Genomic DNA, 19,127 nt, shown 5'->3' with positions numbered 1-19,127 from the left:
ATTTCAACCAGCTAGTTCACCAAACACTAACATTAGCTGGTTTGACCACCTAACTCTCTATTTACATTAAAATAAACTAAAATTGCTCAATAAGCTAATTCGCCAAACACTCTTAAAACATTTAACTAAAAATACTAAAATATGTGTGTGGCCTAGGTAGGAGTTTTCTTATGTCACATCATTGATTTGGGTTCAAAACTTAGTATATGCACATTTTTTCTTTTTTAAAGTGTTTTAAAACAATTCACCTTTGTTCGAATTTAATTTGACGTTATTTATTTTTGTTCTGGGCCGCTCACGCCTCTTGTATGGTCCAATCGTAGAAGGGGTAGAATAGTTGAAGATTAAGCTCACAACTTTATGATATTTTTAACAATAGAGATGGTCATGAATCGAGTCTAAATCGAAAAATTAGACTTAAACTCATACTCAAATTAAATCTTTAGATTTTAAAAGTTTTGAACTCAGTCTCATTAAATCTATTGAATTTGAAATTTTTAATGAGTCTACAATTAATCACTTGACTTTATCAATTTTATTTGAGGCTCTACCGGAATCTTATATGAAGTACAAAATATAATAGTGTGACCTTGTCAAGCCTTATATTATGTGCAAACACATAAAGTAATTTGCAAAGTTGATGACTATGATCCTTTTCAGCCCTTCTATTTATGAATTATGAGTTCATAGGAGATCATTGGCCAAAGCATTATTGCGTCAATAAAAATGATTAACAGTGACCCTCAAACATCATTAATGATTTATACATGCTTAATCAATTAAGAGTCAAATTGATTATGTTAATATTTAGATGGAAAAAATTTATTAAAAAAATAATTTATGAATTACAGTTTAAAATTATAGAATTTTTGCAAATTACAACTTTAATATTTATTTTTTACGAATTACAACTAATAAAGTATCAAAATTTACAATGTTTAAGCCACATCATATAGTTCTGACCACTCTGACTACAATTCACAAAAACAAAACATGATCAAGACCCTTAAAGTGAGGTCGGGTCAGATCTAGACCCTTATGGTCCAAAATCAATACTAATTCATAGTTACAATCACAATTTTTATTAGTGAAAAAGAATTTCTTTCGTTCTTATAAGTTTGTCAACATTTTTATTTAATTTGGTCTTTTTTACTTGTCATATTTTTACTTAAGGTAATATTTTCACAATATATGTCATTTCTATTTACATATCTTCTATGTTGTCTCACTTTTAATTCTATTCACACATATTAAATGGTAGGGACATATAAAGTGTGTAGATATAATTAAAACTTAAAAGTGAGAAAACAAAAAAAAAATGTGTAAATAGACTTGACAGAATATGGTGAAAATATGTAAAAAAATATTTTCACCATATTTTATTTTCTATTACACATCTTCTTTTCTATTATCTCATTTCTAATTTTATCTACACATTTTAAATGTCTCCATTATTTTCAAAATTCATGTACAAATGTTGGTTATTGCATATTCAAATAGGACTTATCAGAGAGTATGTGAGAATCCAATTTGTCTTGATTCAAAAATAAATACTATTTTGCATAATATTAGGCCGTGATAATTCGTCATATAATTTCACTATGGTCTATTCGTGTGGACACAGAATACTTATAGGCTCGTGCCCACAAATCCACGTACGGGCCAAGAGCGTTGACTTGCACATATATTTGTTGAGATCATTGTTTCCCAAAATCATGTAGTAGTAGTATAGTAGGAGGATTAGCCCATCTAATATATATGTTAGTTTACAGTTCACTATTTTATTAATATGAGATCTTATCTTACATATAAAAGTATTTCTTAACAAGTAAATTCAAATCTGATCGAATTAATCATCCCACTTTTTTCTATCTAAAAGAGTCAAAAATGTCAACTCTTAGTCTCTTATATGATCTTCTACTAAAACTTTCTTTAGCCCTCCACTCCCATATAAGGATTCTATTTTACCCACAAATTTCAAACACACTCCTTCTCTCTCTCTCTCTCACTCTTTAAACTTTGACTTAATTTCTAGATAAGCATACTCATCCAAAAGAGCTTCCCTCCATAACTTTTATATCCTATTTTCCCTTTTTTCTCATTAAAACTCCAAGGTTAGCTTAATTACTTGATTAATATATTAATTCATTTAAACCACGCACATACATACATATACATACATATATATATATATATATATATATATATATATATATATATATATATATATATATATATATATATATATATATATATATAATTTTGTGATATTTGTTGATCATCATAACTATGATCATATGATCAAAATAAGAAAGATTTTGATCTAAATTCTTATGTTTGCATTATAATCAGATTTGTTGATACACGTACATGATGCAAGGGTCCACAGAGGTTCCCTGTACCAAAGAAGCAGCTGATCAACAAGTGATAAATGTTCCCAAAGGAGCTAACAGTGGTGATGGAGTTGTAGTAGCTCACTCAACTAATCCAACCGACGTCGTTTTTGATGAGGTCATTTTCTTTTCTTTGCAATCTTGAAAAATACTCGGTAATGCTTTTGTTATCCTTGATTTCCTATTCTATGTGTTCGTTATTTAATGACGTATCTTTTATAGGCCCAAAAGTCGACTCCCTAGATTTTTAGGCCATTCTACACAATATTAAATTATTTTCTAATTTATATAATAAAAATAAGTAATTTAGTGGTTAAACTTTATTTAAGAGGTAGAAGTTGGAATTTCGGTTTTAAATTCAATGTTTAGGAAATAAATTGAAAACAATATTTTTTTTTGCATTTTATTATTAATAAGGGTAAAATTGTATATATCAGACCCTCTCAAACTCATATTTAGATGAAAAGTCAATACTGGGGTGGTAAAATTTTGTTAGATAATTATTTTGGTTCCTTTAACTTACGATCTAAAATTTGCCAACTATAAAGGTTTTTTGTTTTTTATTTTTTCTACTAAATTATGATAAAATTAAGTGATTAGTAATTGTTTGTTTTTAATGCTAATAGAATATAATGTACATGAAATATAACATTTGTTCAATGTAGTGTTGATGTAAAGTAGGATTATTAACATGCATGTTGAAAATGCATATCATTGTCATAATGCTCAAAAGCTTCACACTTTAATCGAAAAGCAAAGTTTATAAGTTGGTGAAAGAATTAAGAGATGGGCATGAACATTTCTACCTAACTCTTCAAATGGGTGTAAACAATCCAAATAAAGAGGAAAAGAGATAAATCACTCTTAAATTCAAAGTAGATATAATATTAAAATTAATATATTGATAGTAGTAGAAGTAATTACTTTTCAAATTTAAAAAACCATACTTATTTCTCTTTTTTTGATATGATACAATTCATATATAAATTAAGAATGGCCACTTCAACATTCGATTATCAAAATATGAGCGATTTAATTATTCTTGTGAGAGACCGTTTCGAGACGATTTTAAAATAAGGAGTTTATATTTTGATTTTTTAATTTGTATTAGTTGGATTGTTTAGCCTTTTCATGAATTGATGATTTAAATTTTAAGGTGTAGTATTTTGGATTAGTTTAAAATCAAGCCTTGTATCTATGTTGGATTTTACATAATTGTAAATTTATTTTTTAAATCAGGTCAAATCGGATTTAATTGTTATAAAATTGGATAAATATTAAACCTTAACACCTTTATAATAGTTTATATGCTATATTTAGGTAAAAAAAAATTAAAATTGCACTTTTGGACGGTGGTGTCAATGCTAAGATTTATTCCCACTCATATATTGATTTGTTTGGTTTTTGTTCAACAACTTTATATCATTTGAAATTTTGTTTAAAATATATAAGGAATGAATAAAACAGTTAAAATATTTGGTCTATTTTTATTAAGCTAAGCTGACCCCACATAACGCACGCTTGTTGTTTATAAGGCCGCCATAATGAAATTTTAGTTGTATTTATAAACCATGAGTACTATTTATTAATCTCTTTTTTCATCATTGTGAAGAAAAAAAGGAACATCCTTTGGTATTCATGGTTTCAACTTAAAAAGTATGTTTTTATTTTATTTTATATATTCAATTTGTATAGTTAATACAATTATGAGTTGATTGGATATTTATCTTAAACATAATTTATAATTAATATTATGTTAATTTAATAATTTTAAAAATCACGCATTAATTAATATATTATAAAGGTTTAATATTTTAGTTTTAACTTTTATATGTTGTTTTTCATTGATATAAATTAAGGTTTATAAATAATACTAACACAAAAAATTGTGTTTCAAACAAAATTATGAATGTCTACAACATTGTTTTGTTGACAAACAATAAAAATAAGAATTTTATTGGAAGTGAAAAAATCATAACATGTAAGAATTATCAAAGCAGATATTAATAACTCTAAATTTTCGCATAAATTTTAAATTTTAGTTTTGAATCAAATAAGAAAATAACTTCTAAGTAATAACGATCGACCTTTCATAAATAAAGTAAGGATCGAATCCTCGTTAAAATTTGCTTTCTATTCTATTGACAGAATAAACTCTAATAATTTTAATTTTTAACTTTTATATGACTTTCTTAACACTTAATGTTTTTTTAATTTATGACATGAAATTCAACTAAAAACAACGCACGGGAACTTCCTTTTCACCTTTAAAAAAATATCAATCATAATTGGATATTATTATTATTATTATTATTATTATTATTATTATTATTATTATTAATAAGAAAAACGTGGGACCAAAAAGAAAAACAACCTATTTATTTTCCGCATGATGCTATTTTTTCCTTTAATCACACTATCATTTAGGCCTTCTTTTAACACTATAAAGTGTACAGGTGGGCTTGTGTGAGATCATGTCATTATGAGATGAACTCATATAATTAGTTTATTTTTTAATTGAGCATTTTAAAATTGTAAATTATCACATTAATAAATTAAATATATATGGATCTGTCCAATATAGATAGTCTCATCATGAGATCGTTTTGTTATAAAGTTGTGTAAAATATATTAAATGAATCCTTACTTTCTCATGACTAAACTATATCAATAAAAAAGGAAAGTATGAAAAAAATGTATCGGTAAAAGCAAACAAGATTTTTCTAAATATATTTTTTTTATATAAATGAAAATTTTAATGTAATTTCAATAATGGAATGATTAGTACTTATAGTTATTGAAAATGTTTCATGGGGATCCATGCAATTATATAATAATACTTCTATGTTAATACGCTATCTGTTTCAATTTATTTGTCATTCTTTAGCCGAAAATATTTCACTATTGCAATTAAAGTGTAATGAATATAATAAATTGAAAATAAGGAGTAATATTTTAACTTGTAAAAAACAATAAACAAAAGTAGATAGATTAAAGGTATAAGAGTAGACCTTATATTATTATATACTTTTTATTTATAAACTATTGATAAATTTTGTGATTTATGAGGAAGTTTTGAATGAATTTAGTCCACACTATTGTAGCGTATAATAACTTTAAAAGATATTATAATAGTAAGTATTTTACTTGTCCAATACAATCAAATACATTTATTGAAAAATATTTAATATTATTAGGTTAATACACACTAAAACAACGTGAATTAAGTCTGTAGTGATTTGTCGGTGTATATTTTGTGAGATTTTTCTCAATTCCTACTATGATGTGTGTAGTGATTGAGAAAATATTTCTCTTATTTATAATATTGAATATTTAAATTAAACTAATTTAATTACATTTTGGTCCAATTTAAAACAAGTTCATGATGAGATCATTTTAAATAAGATTTTGTGCTTATCAAACACCTTTTATAAAATTACAAATGTTACATGAGATAATTTCAATATATGATACGCTCTACATATGAATTAAATAACCTAATTTTTATAAATTATAAAAACATAAATTTTTTATTTTAAGGCCATCTTACTAAAAGACGAGCTTTAATATCAACATAATCTAAAAGTTAAGCAATCAGTAAACCTGGTCCAAGATTTACGCGTAGTATGTGTTTGGTAGTATAAAAATGGGCCAATAGAGGCCCACAAAAGTTTCCAGAAGAAAAAGAGGACTTAACTTTGTGAAACATGTAATGGGCCATGTGAACCATGATCTGCCTCTCGTGTTAATTAAATAAGCATAAATTCTTGTGAGAGACGGTCTCTTTGAGAGAGCATTTTTAATTGGATCTGCTCATTATATATTTTTTAAAATATTATAAGTACGCTTTAAAAATAATATGTAAGTAGACATTTAAGAAAATGAAAGTAGGCATTAAAAATACAGTAAGTAGGCACTAAGGATAATGTAAGTAGACATTAAAAATACGGTAAGTAGGCATTAATCTTTTATAAATTGGGTTTGAAATACGTCTCTCAAAGAGACGATCTCTCAAAAAGACTAGCTGTCAACTAAGATCATGATATTATCACAAATCCTAAAATAAACGGTTTTAGAGTGAAATTATTTTAACAGCTAGACGACCTTAAAACAAGAAATTTACATTTTTATTTTCTCTTTAACTTGTATTAATTGGACTATTCAACTTTTCAACTTTTCATCAAAACTTTGATACGCATGCTCATTCCCTAACCCTACTACTCATCTTTTATGATTTTTTGGCTTTAATGCTTTTTTACACGAGATGATTATCTCAAGTAATGATAAAAAGGAATAGGAGATTAAGAATGCCAATTGTATAACTTTGTGTGGTTGGTAGGATATTATCTATGATATTTATTCAATATTTATATACCTTTTTATGGACTCTTAAATATGAGGTTCTAACAAGTTATATGATTACAATCACAAGTTACAACAACAACAATCTTATACATTTTCAATAACTCATTTTGAAGATAAATGTTTTTTTTAAAAAACTTTTAATAGTTATATAACATAAAATCATATGTTTGAGCGACTTTTTACTTTTTGCATGCTTCTAAAACTATTTAAAAATACAATTATATTGAATTCTGATTTGATCTAACTTAAAAATAAATTTATAATTATGTAAAAATAAATGTGAACATAAAATTTTATTTTGACACGACCCTAAATATTCAATTCAAAATCAATAATCCAAATAAACACTCTAATATAAGCTGATAGTAAAATTATAACTCAAAACTCAATTGCTAAAAAGTACCTTTAGTTATACCATTGGAGTGGACTTACGATTACAAGTGTATAACATTTTATACATTCCCCCATGCCTTGTCGCAAGTTCTTAGATTGGGAGGGTGTACCATTTTCCTCCACAACAAAAGTAAAATTTAGAAATGAACAAAATGATGCAGTGATGCCAGAATCCATGAAAGAAGAGATCATCTTGGAGGGAGAAGAAATTTAATACTCCATCCTATTCAGTTTATGTGTCCCCTTTTCTTTTATGGTCAAGTCATTTTAATTGTCCCATTTCTATTTTTGGTATAAATTTTTGACTTTTATGCCCTTGGTAGCTTTATCCTATTTTCTATTATACCCTCCATTATCCATACTAATTTTCCTCCCTTATATTAAAAACTCGTAATATCACTCTCTATTCTACCCTTAAAGTTCTACTTTTAACTTTTTTTTTTATCCATAAAAAGTCAAATAGGACCAGAATAAAATGCAGTATTTAATAATCCCCTTTTAGAGAAATTCGGATTCTTCGTCGATACTTACTAGATATTTCGTCATCTTCCTTCTTTTTCTTTCTCTCAGAAATTTAATATTCTAATTTATTTTTCCAAGAAATACCTGCATCGGTAAGTACAATATAGTAAAACTTCGTCAATTCTTTCTTCGGTTGTATAGGGGTGTTTACGCCGTCAATTCAAGTTTCCTAGATGGGATCGAACCCTTCTTCATGGTTCGTAACTTCTCCATCTACCAATAAAATCTGAATCTGAGTTGTCTATTAGGCAATTAGGTGAATTTCTTCATCTGGGTTTCTTTCCATTTGTGGGAATTTGTTCTTTTTGTCCAATTTTTATTCCTAATCATATGGAAAATTTTGGATTTTGTACTTTTTTGCAATTGGGTATGTATGAATCAAGTAGACTATATTATGTTTTTGTTGAATGAATTGATTGTTTCAGTTTTTACTAATTTTAATTGTGATGTTCTTTAGCTGAAGTAAATAGCTCTTTTTTGGTGGGTAATATGAATTTGTTAGTTCATTTCAATTGGGAATAAATTGTGCTATTTATAGCTTTTTTTGGAGCTTGAGATGAAACTTTTTAGTGAATATCTTGGAATTTTGTTATTGAATGTGCAGAAACTTAGGCATACAGGTAGCAATAGGCAAACTTCCATTGAGATGGGAGAATACAATGGAGTAAGATATTCTGGTATTGATAATGCTCTATCTTCACCAAGGGCTGAGAAATCTAAAAAGGTTTCATTACTACCACTTGTTTTCCTCATCTTTTATGAGGTTTCGGGAGGTCCATTTGGGGTTGAGGATAGTGTTGGTGCCGCTGGACCTTTGTTAGCTCTTGTAGGGTTCTTAGTATTCCCCTTTATATGGAGTGTTCCTGAGGCATTGATCACAGCAGAAATGGGAACAATGTTTCCTGAAAATGGGGGTTATGTTGTTTGGGTTTCAGCTGCTTTAGGGGATTACTGGGGTTTTCAGCAAGGTTGGATGAAGTGGATTAGTGGTGTTATTGATAATGCATTATACCCTGTTCTGTTTCTTGATTACTTCAAATCAGTAGTTCCTTTGGTAGGCCATGGTTATCCAAGGACTTTAGCAGTGCTAGTTTTGACTGCTGTTCTTACATTCTTGAACTATAGGGGTTTAGCTATTGTTGGATGGGTTGCTGTTCTGTTGGGTGTGGTGTCTATTCTTCCTTTTGCTGTTATGGGACTATTGGCGGTTCCAAAAGTGGAGCCGTCTAGATGGCTAGTAGTTGATCTTAAAAATGTCAACTGGGGTTTGTACTTAAACACCCTCTTTTGGAATTTGAACTACTGGGATTCAGTAAGTACCCTTGCTGGTGAGGTCGAGAACCCAAAGAAGAATCTACCAAAAGCCTTATTTTACGCTCTGATATTTGTTGTTGCTGCCTATTTCTTCCCCCTTTTAGTCGGGACTGGGGCAATTCCTCTTGATCGGAGCCAATGGTCTGACGGGTATTTTGCTGATGTCGCCAAAATTATCGGTGGAACATGGTTATGTTGGTGGATTCAGGGTGCCGCTGCAATGTCTAACATGGGTATGTTTGTTACTGAAATGAGTGGCGATTCTTTCCAGCTTTTGGGTATGGCAGAGAGGGGCATGCTTCCTGAAATTTTCGCTAAGAGATCACGTCATGGAACCCCTTTAATTGGCATATTATTCTCAGCTTCCGGTGTACTTCTACTGTCTTGGTTGAGCTTTGAAGAGATTGTGGCCGCTGAGAATTTTTTATACTGCTTCGGAATGATTTTGGAATTCATTGCTTTTGTGATCTTACGCATAAGACAACCAGCTGTTTCTCGGCCTTACAAGATTCCTGTTGGGACAATCGGAGCTATTCTGTTGTGTATACCGCCCACGGTATTAATATGTGTCGTTCTGGCTCTTTCATCTGTTAAAGTCATGGTAGTGAGTCTTATAGCTGTGGCGATTGGCCTTGTGATGCATCCTGCTCTCAGATACTGCAAGGAAAAGAGATGGCTGAAGTTTTCTGTAAGTATTAATCTTCCTGATCTTCAAGCTGATGTGCATGAGAACACTCAATCTTTAGTTCCTTAGTTGGTTGTGATTGAAACAAAAAGGGCTAACCATATCTAGAGAATCAATGTTACATAGAAGAATATGCAATATGTTCTGATATGTTGATGATCATTGTTCTTTATATCTTTATAGGTGACATGTATGTTGTAGTTTTATATTCACTCGTGTTTTTCATTTGTTGTTTTAGCATCTGATTGTGGCTGGTTGTTTACTGTAAATCATCTTGTTTTTAATTGAGATTATAGTGGCAATTGAAAATTACAAAAAAAGGATTTGGCTTTCACCAAGTAATTTATTGTTTTCATGACCTTTAATATCATGCTTGCTGCCTTGAACATCTCGATTCTCCAACCCACCCTCCTAACGAAAAAAATATCGTATAGAAACTGTGCAATCAGATGTAGGAAAGCTTGCAATATTTCGGGTATCAGAAAGGGCAAAAATTTCATGCACAACATATGATGACGAGAGTTAAGAAATTTCTGAAGTTATCGTGAGATATCAACTAGTAATTTTTGAAATGTTATGCCCTGTTGGAACTTGGAAGTGCTTGTTTGGTGAATAAGTTTAATACTTTGCCTGGACTGTTTCACTTATTGGTTAGTTACACGGAGCTGTGCCAAAACCGTAACATTGGTTCTTGTATAATAGGGCCTGAGGTCAGCCTTGGAGATGAATTTCTCTGGTTAATTTGGCTTGTATTGTGCATCCATTTCTAGGTCAGCATTGCTTTTGTACGTTTATGCTAGCTCTTTGATGGGATAGGCAAGTCTAGTAATCACTTGCCCGATGATGGTTAACAATCCCAACTCTAAATTGTAACCCATTAATTTAGGATTAGGTTGATCCAGGTTAATCCGTTTTAGCTACACCGAATACTGTTCACCTCTTCACTACCTTTGGTTCTTGCTGTTTAAGTTTCTTTTTCGTACTGCTTGTCCTCCATTACTCTCCAGTTTCCACCCTCCTATTTAATCTCCTCCTTTGATCCTCTTTACAATTTCCCTCTCTCTGTGTCGCTTTTTGCTTCTCAATTCTCATTCTACTCTGATGAGTAGGATTAATCAGCTTTGATATGCCCGCAGTGCCCTCATGGCTTAAGGTCTGAAAATGTCGACTTGCAGGCCAAGTAATTACCTCGAAGTGTACGGATTACATATAAATACATGAAATCGCTGTTGAATCCGTTATCACATATACTTGACATGTACCTATTCGAAGCTTGAAGTAGTGAAAACAAAGTCAATGCCTTGGCATAGTACCAGCCAAAAAAAAGTCTTTATAGAAAACAAGAAGGGCAATGCTTGCACCAAGAACCTTCAAAATAAATTGATGATAGAATAATATTCTGAAACCCGCAAGCTTGCGAACACCAGGGTAGTCAACAAGCCGCAAAGGCAAGGAAGCCGCAAAGGGCCACTCTGTTTTTGACACAATCAATGCACCTTGCGTTCATATTAATAGGGCGTCGTTTCGCTCTCTCTGTTGAGCTTTGGAGAGATGATAGACGTAAAAATTTTCCTGTATTGCTTCAGAATGATTTAGCAAACACATCCTTTTTGGTGCTGTGGATAAAAACAGCTAGGTACTCCTCAGCCCAGCCTAGAAAAGTGATTTTTCTAACGCCTACCTTGGAGGCGCGCTTATTAAAACTAAGGGCCATACTCGATATCCCTTCGGGACAGTTTGAGCTACTTTATCATGTATTCCTGCATCTATAATGATAACTCTCGTGCGTTCTACAGCAATATGTTCAAGTTACGACTTTGATCCTCACAGTTATTGCAATCTTCAGAAAGTATTACAATCCTCCTAATCTTCATTCTTGCTGGTGTTATTTAATACCCATGAATCATCATTCATCATCTTGTAACAGTGAAGTTCTAAGAAAGTTATAAAATCAGGAACTATGAATTTTGCTTTGATCTTGTATTTCTACTAACTCGCCGCTATACCTTGTTCTTCTTAGATATATTCCAGATGTTTCCTGCTTACGACGAAACTTGTTCTGGCTGAGGTTACATTTGTTAGGTAATTTAGTTATCTTCTTGCTAATTATGTGCTAATAATAAGTGTCCAATCTCCTAAAATGGAAAGTGTCCAATCTCTTGGGACAGAGGGAGTAGATGAAGATGCAGATTTTTCATAGAGCTGGTTGAACCAATGCTCTAGTCTGCTCTGACAATTTTCTGTTATTCTTGTTGTGACCTCTGTTTTGTATCATTACTTGGCTGTTACATTCTTTTCTTCCAAGCTTGCCATACCTTAGAAGGTAGTTGTTGTGCCCTCTTAAATGATTGCCTAATTTCGAACATCATCATCAAACTCATATATCTGAAGCTATGGTTAGAGTTTGGGGAGGAAGAGAAGACGGCAGATTGTACCCTTATTAGAGATACCAGGTTGCCTAAATTTGAACATATAGCCCAAAAAACTTCACCTTTTTTCATTATTTTCTATTGTAAATGATAGTTCTTTCATCCTTTGTACCAATCCTAGTTGGTTTGGCTACTTCCAAACCAAAAAGTTGCGTGTGATCCTATCGCGGAGGTAAGGACAATGTTGATGGACGATCTAGGCGAGCCCTAAATTTGATAGCTGACCATAGTCAAACCTAACTAACAGGGGGTCTTTGAGGGTGTGCAGGGTGATTGATCGCATAGGGCTCCTCTATTTTCCGTATGTGAAAAAGTTAATAAAAAAAGAAGGAAAAATTATCGAGAATAATCCAACTTTTTCATGATTTTCCTGCAATAATCTCACATATTGATTAACCATGATTAATCTCAAATTTAGAGGGTATTTTCCTAGAATAAACCCGGTAACCAGATGACTTGTTATAGTAAGTTTTATTTTTAAAAAAAGATAAATTAAAATAATATATCGAAAAAAATGTTAAAAATTGTTTTAAAAAAATTTTGATTTTTTAATTATTCATAATTATTCAGTTTAAATTTTTGGTGAATTACCTACTATAAAAGGTTATCGGGTTACCCAAGTTTATTCTAGGCAAATACCCCTTAAAGTTGGGATTATTCACAGTTAATCAATAGCTAGGATTATTAAAGGAAAATCATAAAAAAGGTTGGATTATTCTAGGTAAATTTTTCAAAAAGAAATATATTAAGTTTATTACTCCATAAAATAAATATATTTACTAAAAATAAGGCGCGAAATAAAAATTTTGTAGAGGACCCTCAAATTTTTAAAGCCTTTGCAGAACCTAAACCTTTCATTACTACAATTTTTGGATTGTTAATCTCTTTTGTTTCTATGTTTGCTTTATGAAACCCAATAAATCCTCATATTTAAGCTGAAATGGGGTTTAATACAACCCACTAATTTTATGTTAATTTTAGATCAAAAATTAAAATATAAAATACCTTTTTACCCAAGAACAAAAGATGAATTATAAGACAATCCATAGTGTTTTTAATATATTATCTATTTTGAGAAGATTAATGGGAGAAATTAGCAATCAAAGTGACAAGCTAACTAACTATCAAGAAGTGATTAAGGAATTGACAAGATAAAAATTAATTGGTTGGATGTAGGAGGTTATGCCATCTTATTAATGGGTCCGTCCTTAATTATGTGATCTACTTTTCCATTAATGACATTTTATACGGCGTGACTGGCTCAACTTTAATAATTCCAAATCATTTCCTAATGAAACATATCGTAATCATATTCGGTGTATCTTACTTATAGAAACTATAATCGGAGTTTGAAAAAGGATAAACTATGTCAAACAATACCCATAAAGGAGGATCATCATTATCATACCCGATTTATCCCGCTCACAAGAAAACTATGATCAGAGTTTGGGAAGGGAAGGAAAACGGTAACTCATACCCATAAAGGAGGATGTGGCCAAAAAATATGCGGACTCGAGAAAGACCTATAAAGAAAAGTAAAGTAATACAAGACGAGACAAAAACACGATAAGACAATGTAAGATAAATATTAAGGCTCATTACATTACCAAAGCGTATTTTCTTATTTTCTTAATTGAATTGATCTTACATGTTAATTAGACTGAACTGAATTGGGATTAAAAGTTCAGATAAAAATTATGTATAATTGAGAGAATTAATAAATTCACCATAATTGTTGAAGTGGACACAAATTAAACACAAATATAACTTCACTGCTTCATTATGAATTTATGTCGATAATAATTGTAGGAGTACTATGTGATTCTTTTCGATATATTTTAATATAATTTATTTTCGATGTATTTTTAACAAATCAATATGAAATATGAATAATCATCAAATTCATTTTACACCTAACTTGTTTATCAAATTGAGCTAGACTTTACATGGTAGAATCATATGGGATATGATGGACTATGAGTGCTTATAATCTTAATTGATTCGAGTTCTAATTGACTCGAGTTACAATTAATTCGACCCGATGTTAACGTGACTCATAAGGTCATAATTGACAAGAATTAAAAATTTAAAAAATTTTAATTAATTCAACATTATGTCAACCCAATTTAAAATTTTATCTGAGCTTGGAACTGCATATTTTTGATTAAAATAAATAAATTGAGTAGCTTATTTAATGTTTGTCTAATGTATTTTTCATTTTGCATTAAATGTTTGAAGTTTGTTTCATTTTTACATGAAAAGTATACATACCCAATATGAGTTTAATTGAAAATTAGTATAATTGGACATAAGTTAGTCGAATTTAATTTCATATGACTTGAAGTTAACTCTAATCTAACGTTACTCAATAAAATCAACCCAAAACAATCAAATATTCTGATCGCAAAATAAGTCTAAATTAAAAAAAAATTTAATTTAAAACTTAATCGAAATTGATTTGACCTACAGAAATAACCATTTATATTAGATTCGTAAAGCCATTAGGACCTTACTTGACTTTGACCAAATTCATATCCAATCTAAAGCATATATCACTTTTACCTAATTTGATTAAGTAAACAAACTTGAATCAAAATTTTGCCATGAACTAATATAACTCAAACTTAATTTAACTCTAAATTTCAAAAACCAATTTGAAGGAGACCAATTGATTGAATTTAGAAATCCTAATTCCGATAAGATGTCACTTTGACAATTCAAGCTAAGCTTGGTCTAATAATAAAAAATAATTTCCTAATCTAAAAATTAGGGTTAATCCTCACTAAGAGTACTTTAATATAGAGATGTGAGATTAACCCACTTTTAAAATGTCTTGTCTATTATCCCTTGCCAAATTTATTTGCTTGATGGTTTAATTTGATAGAGATATATAACTTACCAATAAAAAATGTCATGACAACAAATATGACAATATATATTTCCTCATGGAAAAATAGCATGAATTGACCATTTTGAGGGTATTTTAAGAAAATCCTTCAAAATACTTTTATTATTTCGTAGCATTTTATTATAAGGATAAAATTTAAACAAATTAAAATAGATAATATGTTTGATTTACTAAAACGTCAAAGAAATTAGTAAATATAATAAAAATATAATTTAAATATATTAAAGAATTTTAAAGAAAAAATTTAAATTATATTTAATATTAAAAATATAGCAAAATCTATAAGACAGAGTAAAAAAAAAAAATTACAAAGGGAGTGTGAAATGACATACAACTATCAAACAAAGTACAAATACATGAGGTGGACAAATTTGAAGTCTAAATTGTAAGTGCATTATATTACTCCATAATTATGGTTTTAAGTTCTCATATGTCATTTTCTCAATGGGGTAGGGGTCCCAAATTAGATGGTGCAATTAAGGGAATATGGACTATAGACAATAGTCTTAACAATATTTTTTTGTGGGCCCCTCATGTACTTCAAAGGTCATGTCCATGAAGAACTATTCCTTACTCCATTCGTATTGTTAGTGTTACTTCACGTCTTCTCAAAAAAATTTCGATTATGAGAGTGAGATGAATTTGTCATATTTTCATCAAATACATGTATCTTTTGAAATACTCGTATAAGATTTTGATATATTAGTTAAGAAAATATTACTATTAATAATAAATATAATAAAATGGAGATAATATATATTTTTTACCTTTATTATAGTCTGTATGAATATTTAATTTTGAAAATTAAATATTCCAACAGTAATGATATATATATATATATATATATATATATATATATATATATATATATATATATATATATATATATAAAAAGTTGATACATAGCTTTTATTATATTTCTAATTTGAAGGAGATTATATTATGAACATAAAGAATATAAATGGAATTAATAAAGAATATAAATGGAATTAAAAAATAATGACTTAAAAATTGTAAAAGAAAATATCTGCATTTCCACCTAAAAATTGTAAAAAAACCTACCTTCTAGAACTCTATATTATAGTGGTCAATGAAGTATATACATGTGACAAATCAAATAACCAAAGAAAGTAATTTCACTAACATATCAAATCATAAAAATTATTAAAAAAATCTTTACAATTTATTATAATATCAAACCAAACTAAAATACAAATGATATGCATGTTTTCATTCCTCATCCGGTATCAAATCAGAATTTTCTTTTTTTCGTTTGCTATTTACTACGACGTGTATGGATAATATTTATAGCAAATCAACTAATAATTTTGCTTATCAAGCAGTTAACAACTCTATCTAACAACTCCAATCTACAATCATTTACAATCATTTATAAAACAAAATCTCGTAAATGAGATTATTTTTTCACAATTTCCAACTTTATACAAGACTATATTTCACATTTATCCAATGAGATCATCTAACACTTGTTCTTCCTCAAGTGCAACTAATCTGCTGCTATTACAAGTGCTTAGGGTCTAAACCGCAACACATGACGCCAAAAAATCGCAGCATATGAGATTTTTTCCACCAGTACAATTTGGCGTTCTACCTCTAAACATTATGACTAGAACACATAATTTGTTTAATCATCTTACAAACATCTGAAGCAGAAGGCCTTAAAGTAGGCAAATGATGAATACAATCCCCTGCAATAGAAGCCATACCCTTAATTTCCTCTAAATCAAAACCTTCCCCTTTAATAAGTGTTGGATCAACCAATTTAATCACTTTTTCAACATCAAAACTGTCTTTTGTTCTAACAATTGATGTCAAAAGAACCTGTTTTTGTACACCAGAACAAATAAAGGCCTCAAACCCAGTAATAAGTTCAAGTAATATGACTCCGAAACTATAAACATCACTCTTTTTCGAAGCGATTCCTGTCATAAGGAAATGTGGATCTATGTAACCTGGGGATCCCATCATTGTAATTCTAGATGAAGGGGGTTTGATCATTGATGAAAAACCCATTTTAGCAAAACCAAAATCGCAAAGTTTAGTGTTGAAATGATGATCTAAGAGGACATTAGAGGACTTAATATCTCCATGAACTATGTGAAGGTCATTACTTTCATGGAGGTATTCTAATGCTTGGGCTAATTGGTATGCTATTGTAATCCTCTGTTTCCATGTGAGTTTTTGTTGTTGTATGCTCAATTTGTTGCTTTTCTTGTTTGTTGAAGGGATTTCATTGTTGTGGAGTTTTTCTTGTAAGTTTCCTTTTGGTATGTACTCAAAAACTAGTACTCCTTCATCTGTTCAATGGAAGAAAAAAGGGAAAATTAGTTAGAAATCAAATATTTCGTTCATAGAAACGATGATCAGGCTCCGGGGAGGGATGAAAGACGGCAACCTATAACTATAAAGGAGGATGCGGTCAAAGAGTCCCTCGCGACTCGAGAAAAACGCCCAAATAGAGAATGCAATGAGAGAAAATAAGTAAAGTTTATCCCGCAAACCTTCGCTTTACTCATTCTCTCAATCTAAATAGACCGTACTAAAACAAACAACATCTTTGTTATCACTAGTGACTAAGAAATGTTAGATTGCGTACATTTGATCCCCTAAATTCTATTTTGATCAAGCCAGTTAATGATATTGGAGTAATAAACTATTGTATTCAATGATGAAAAAACTTTTTATTGATCTATGATCAAAGTATTACATTGCTAATGATTTGATCCATTACTTGCTCATATAGGAATTACCTCCATAACAAGTCGTGCATATAGATTCTTCTTCATTTATTTTAACTTTTACTAATTAAAATTTTAAAATTTTTGCATATTTAAATATGTTTATATTATTATTTTTGATTTTTAATACAGTTTGGACTGATATTATTATATAACTCGATAAAATATTTATATATTCAAATACATACCTTTTTCATCACAATACCCAAGAAGTTTGACAATATTAGCATGATGAAGTTTTTGGGAGATCTCTAATTCACTCTTAAACACTTGATTAAGCCTTTCACTACTATTATAAATCTTGACAGCCCCTAAGGATGAATCAGGGAACTTAGCAAGGTACACTGTACTATACCCTCCTACACCAATCACCTCCTTAAACATCATTGTCATGTTCTCTATTTCTACCCAACTAAACCTCTTCAACACCCCCAACGGCGCCTCGTTGTCCACCGAAACTTTTTCCGGTGAAACCCGGTCGCTAGTTTTCATGTGCGGGCCCGATCTTGACCCGAAACAACCCAAGAAGAAGCCCATGTTGTTCTAGTAGGGAGAAAAGCTAGGGAGTATGTGACCTATATTGTAAGGAACTATTTTGGTACAATATATATATATGTCTAGGAGAAAATGAAAATTATTAGTGGGTTTATTAAAGGGAAAATTATATGGATTAAATTTTTGGGATTAAGGGATGTTTGGATTGAAGAGGAAAGAGATTAGAAGGTGAGAAGAAGGAGAAGGAAATGCAAAGAAATAGGAGTAGACACACTAACAACCTTACAAATAGACATTTTGACTTGGGTTAAGGGAGCCATTTCTAAATATTAATTAATTATTTTGATAAAAAAATATTTAAAATTTGATTTCATATCTTTGTGGTATTACACTAGTAATTAAGAATGAAAGATTTTTTTGATTTAAAAATAAAGTTAGATAACATCAATTTTAATTAAATAATTTTTTTCCCTCTACCAAACACCACACGAACATCCCCCCATGGCCCCATAACCCATTACCATTCTTTTTCTTCACATACTTTTTTTTCTTTTTGTTTTGTTTTTAGAAAGTTGGTGTAGATGGGAAGCAACATCAAAGAGATCACTCACTTTTTAATTTGGTGATTTTTTTCAACTTTATTCTATGTTTTTGTTTTGTTTGTATAGTTTATATAGAAAAACCTAAAAAATCATATCTCATACAAGTTTTAACACTCATATGTTTCAAAAAAATTATATAATAATAATTGTACTTTTTTTACAAAATGGTTATATAATTTCGTTCTATGTATATGTGAAATTGCAAATGATAGTTAACCTAAGTCTATTAAAAATAAACAATATCTTTAATATTAATTATAAC

The 19,127-nt window shown here is 29.8% G+C and overlaps 2 protein-coding genes across 6 annotated transcripts; one reads left to right on the top strand and one right to left on the bottom strand.

Annotated features, from left to right (window-relative positions):
- Positions 1-1,900: 1,900 nt before the first annotated feature.
- On the top strand, positions 1,901-10,006 carry LOC130801303 (probable polyamine transporter At1g31830). 5 transcript variants are annotated; one of them, XM_057665119.1, is made up of 3 exons: positions 1,901-2,114; positions 2,353-2,511; positions 8,278-10,006. In XM_057665119.1, the coding sequence occupies exons 2-3, from the start codon at positions 2,371-2,373 to the stop codon at positions 9,739-9,741; spliced, it is 1,605 nt and encodes a 534-aa protein (XP_057521102.1). In that variant the 5' UTR covers positions 1,901-2,114; positions 2,353-2,370; the 3' UTR covers positions 9,742-10,006. The 5 variants fall into 5 exon arrangements, with proteins under 5 accessions (XP_057521102.1, XP_057521106.1, XP_057521103.1 ...); XM_057665123.1 differs by lacking the exons at positions 1,901-2,114; positions 2,353-2,511 and adding an exon at positions 7,147-7,765; XM_057665120.1 differs by lacking the exons at positions 1,901-2,114; positions 2,353-2,511 and adding an exon at positions 7,147-7,869.
- A 6,302-nt stretch (positions 10,007-16,308) lies between these two features.
- On the bottom strand, positions 16,309-18,810 carry LOC130801683 (probable receptor-like protein kinase At4g10390). Its single transcript, XM_057665567.1, has 2 exons — positions 17,957-18,810; positions 16,309-17,327 (listed from the first exon to the last, which is right to left on the bottom strand). Exons 1-2 carry the CDS (start codon positions 18,303-18,305, stop codon positions 16,624-16,626), a joined length of 1,053 nt encoding a protein of 350 aa, XP_057521550.1. The 5' UTR covers positions 18,306-18,810; the 3' UTR covers positions 16,309-16,623.
- Positions 18,811-19,127: the final 317 nt, after the last annotated feature.

The sequence above is a fragment of the Amaranthus tricolor genome, chromosome 15, assembly GCF_026212465.1.
Source record: "Amaranthus tricolor cultivar Red isolate AtriRed21 chromosome 15, ASM2621246v1, whole genome shotgun sequence".
Classification (NCBI taxonomy): domain Eukaryota; kingdom Viridiplantae; phylum Streptophyta; class Magnoliopsida; order Caryophyllales; family Amaranthaceae; genus Amaranthus; species Amaranthus tricolor.
This window is presented reverse-complemented; position numbering and strand designations above follow the sequence as displayed.

What these genes read in the sequence shown, in the direction of transcription:
- LOC130801683 (XM_057665567.1), bottom strand. Translation starts at nt 18,305, where the DNA reads ATGGGCTTCTTCTTGGGTTGTTTCGGGTCAAGATCGGGCCCGCACATG. An exon ending in TGGGTATTGTGATGAAAAAG is followed by an intron (nt 17,328 to 17,956) that starts GTATGTATTTGA and finishes TCCATTGAACAG; the next exon opens with ATGAAGGAGTACTAGTTTTT.
- LOC130801303 (XM_057665119.1), top strand. Translation starts at nt 2,371, where the DNA reads ATGATGCAAGGGTCCACAGAGGTTCCCTGTACCAAAGAAGCAGCTGAT. An exon ending in CCGACGTCGTTTTTGATGAG is followed by an intron (nt 2,512 to 8,277) that starts GTCATTTTCTTT and finishes TTGAATGTGCAG; the next exon opens with AAACTTAGGCATACAGGTAG.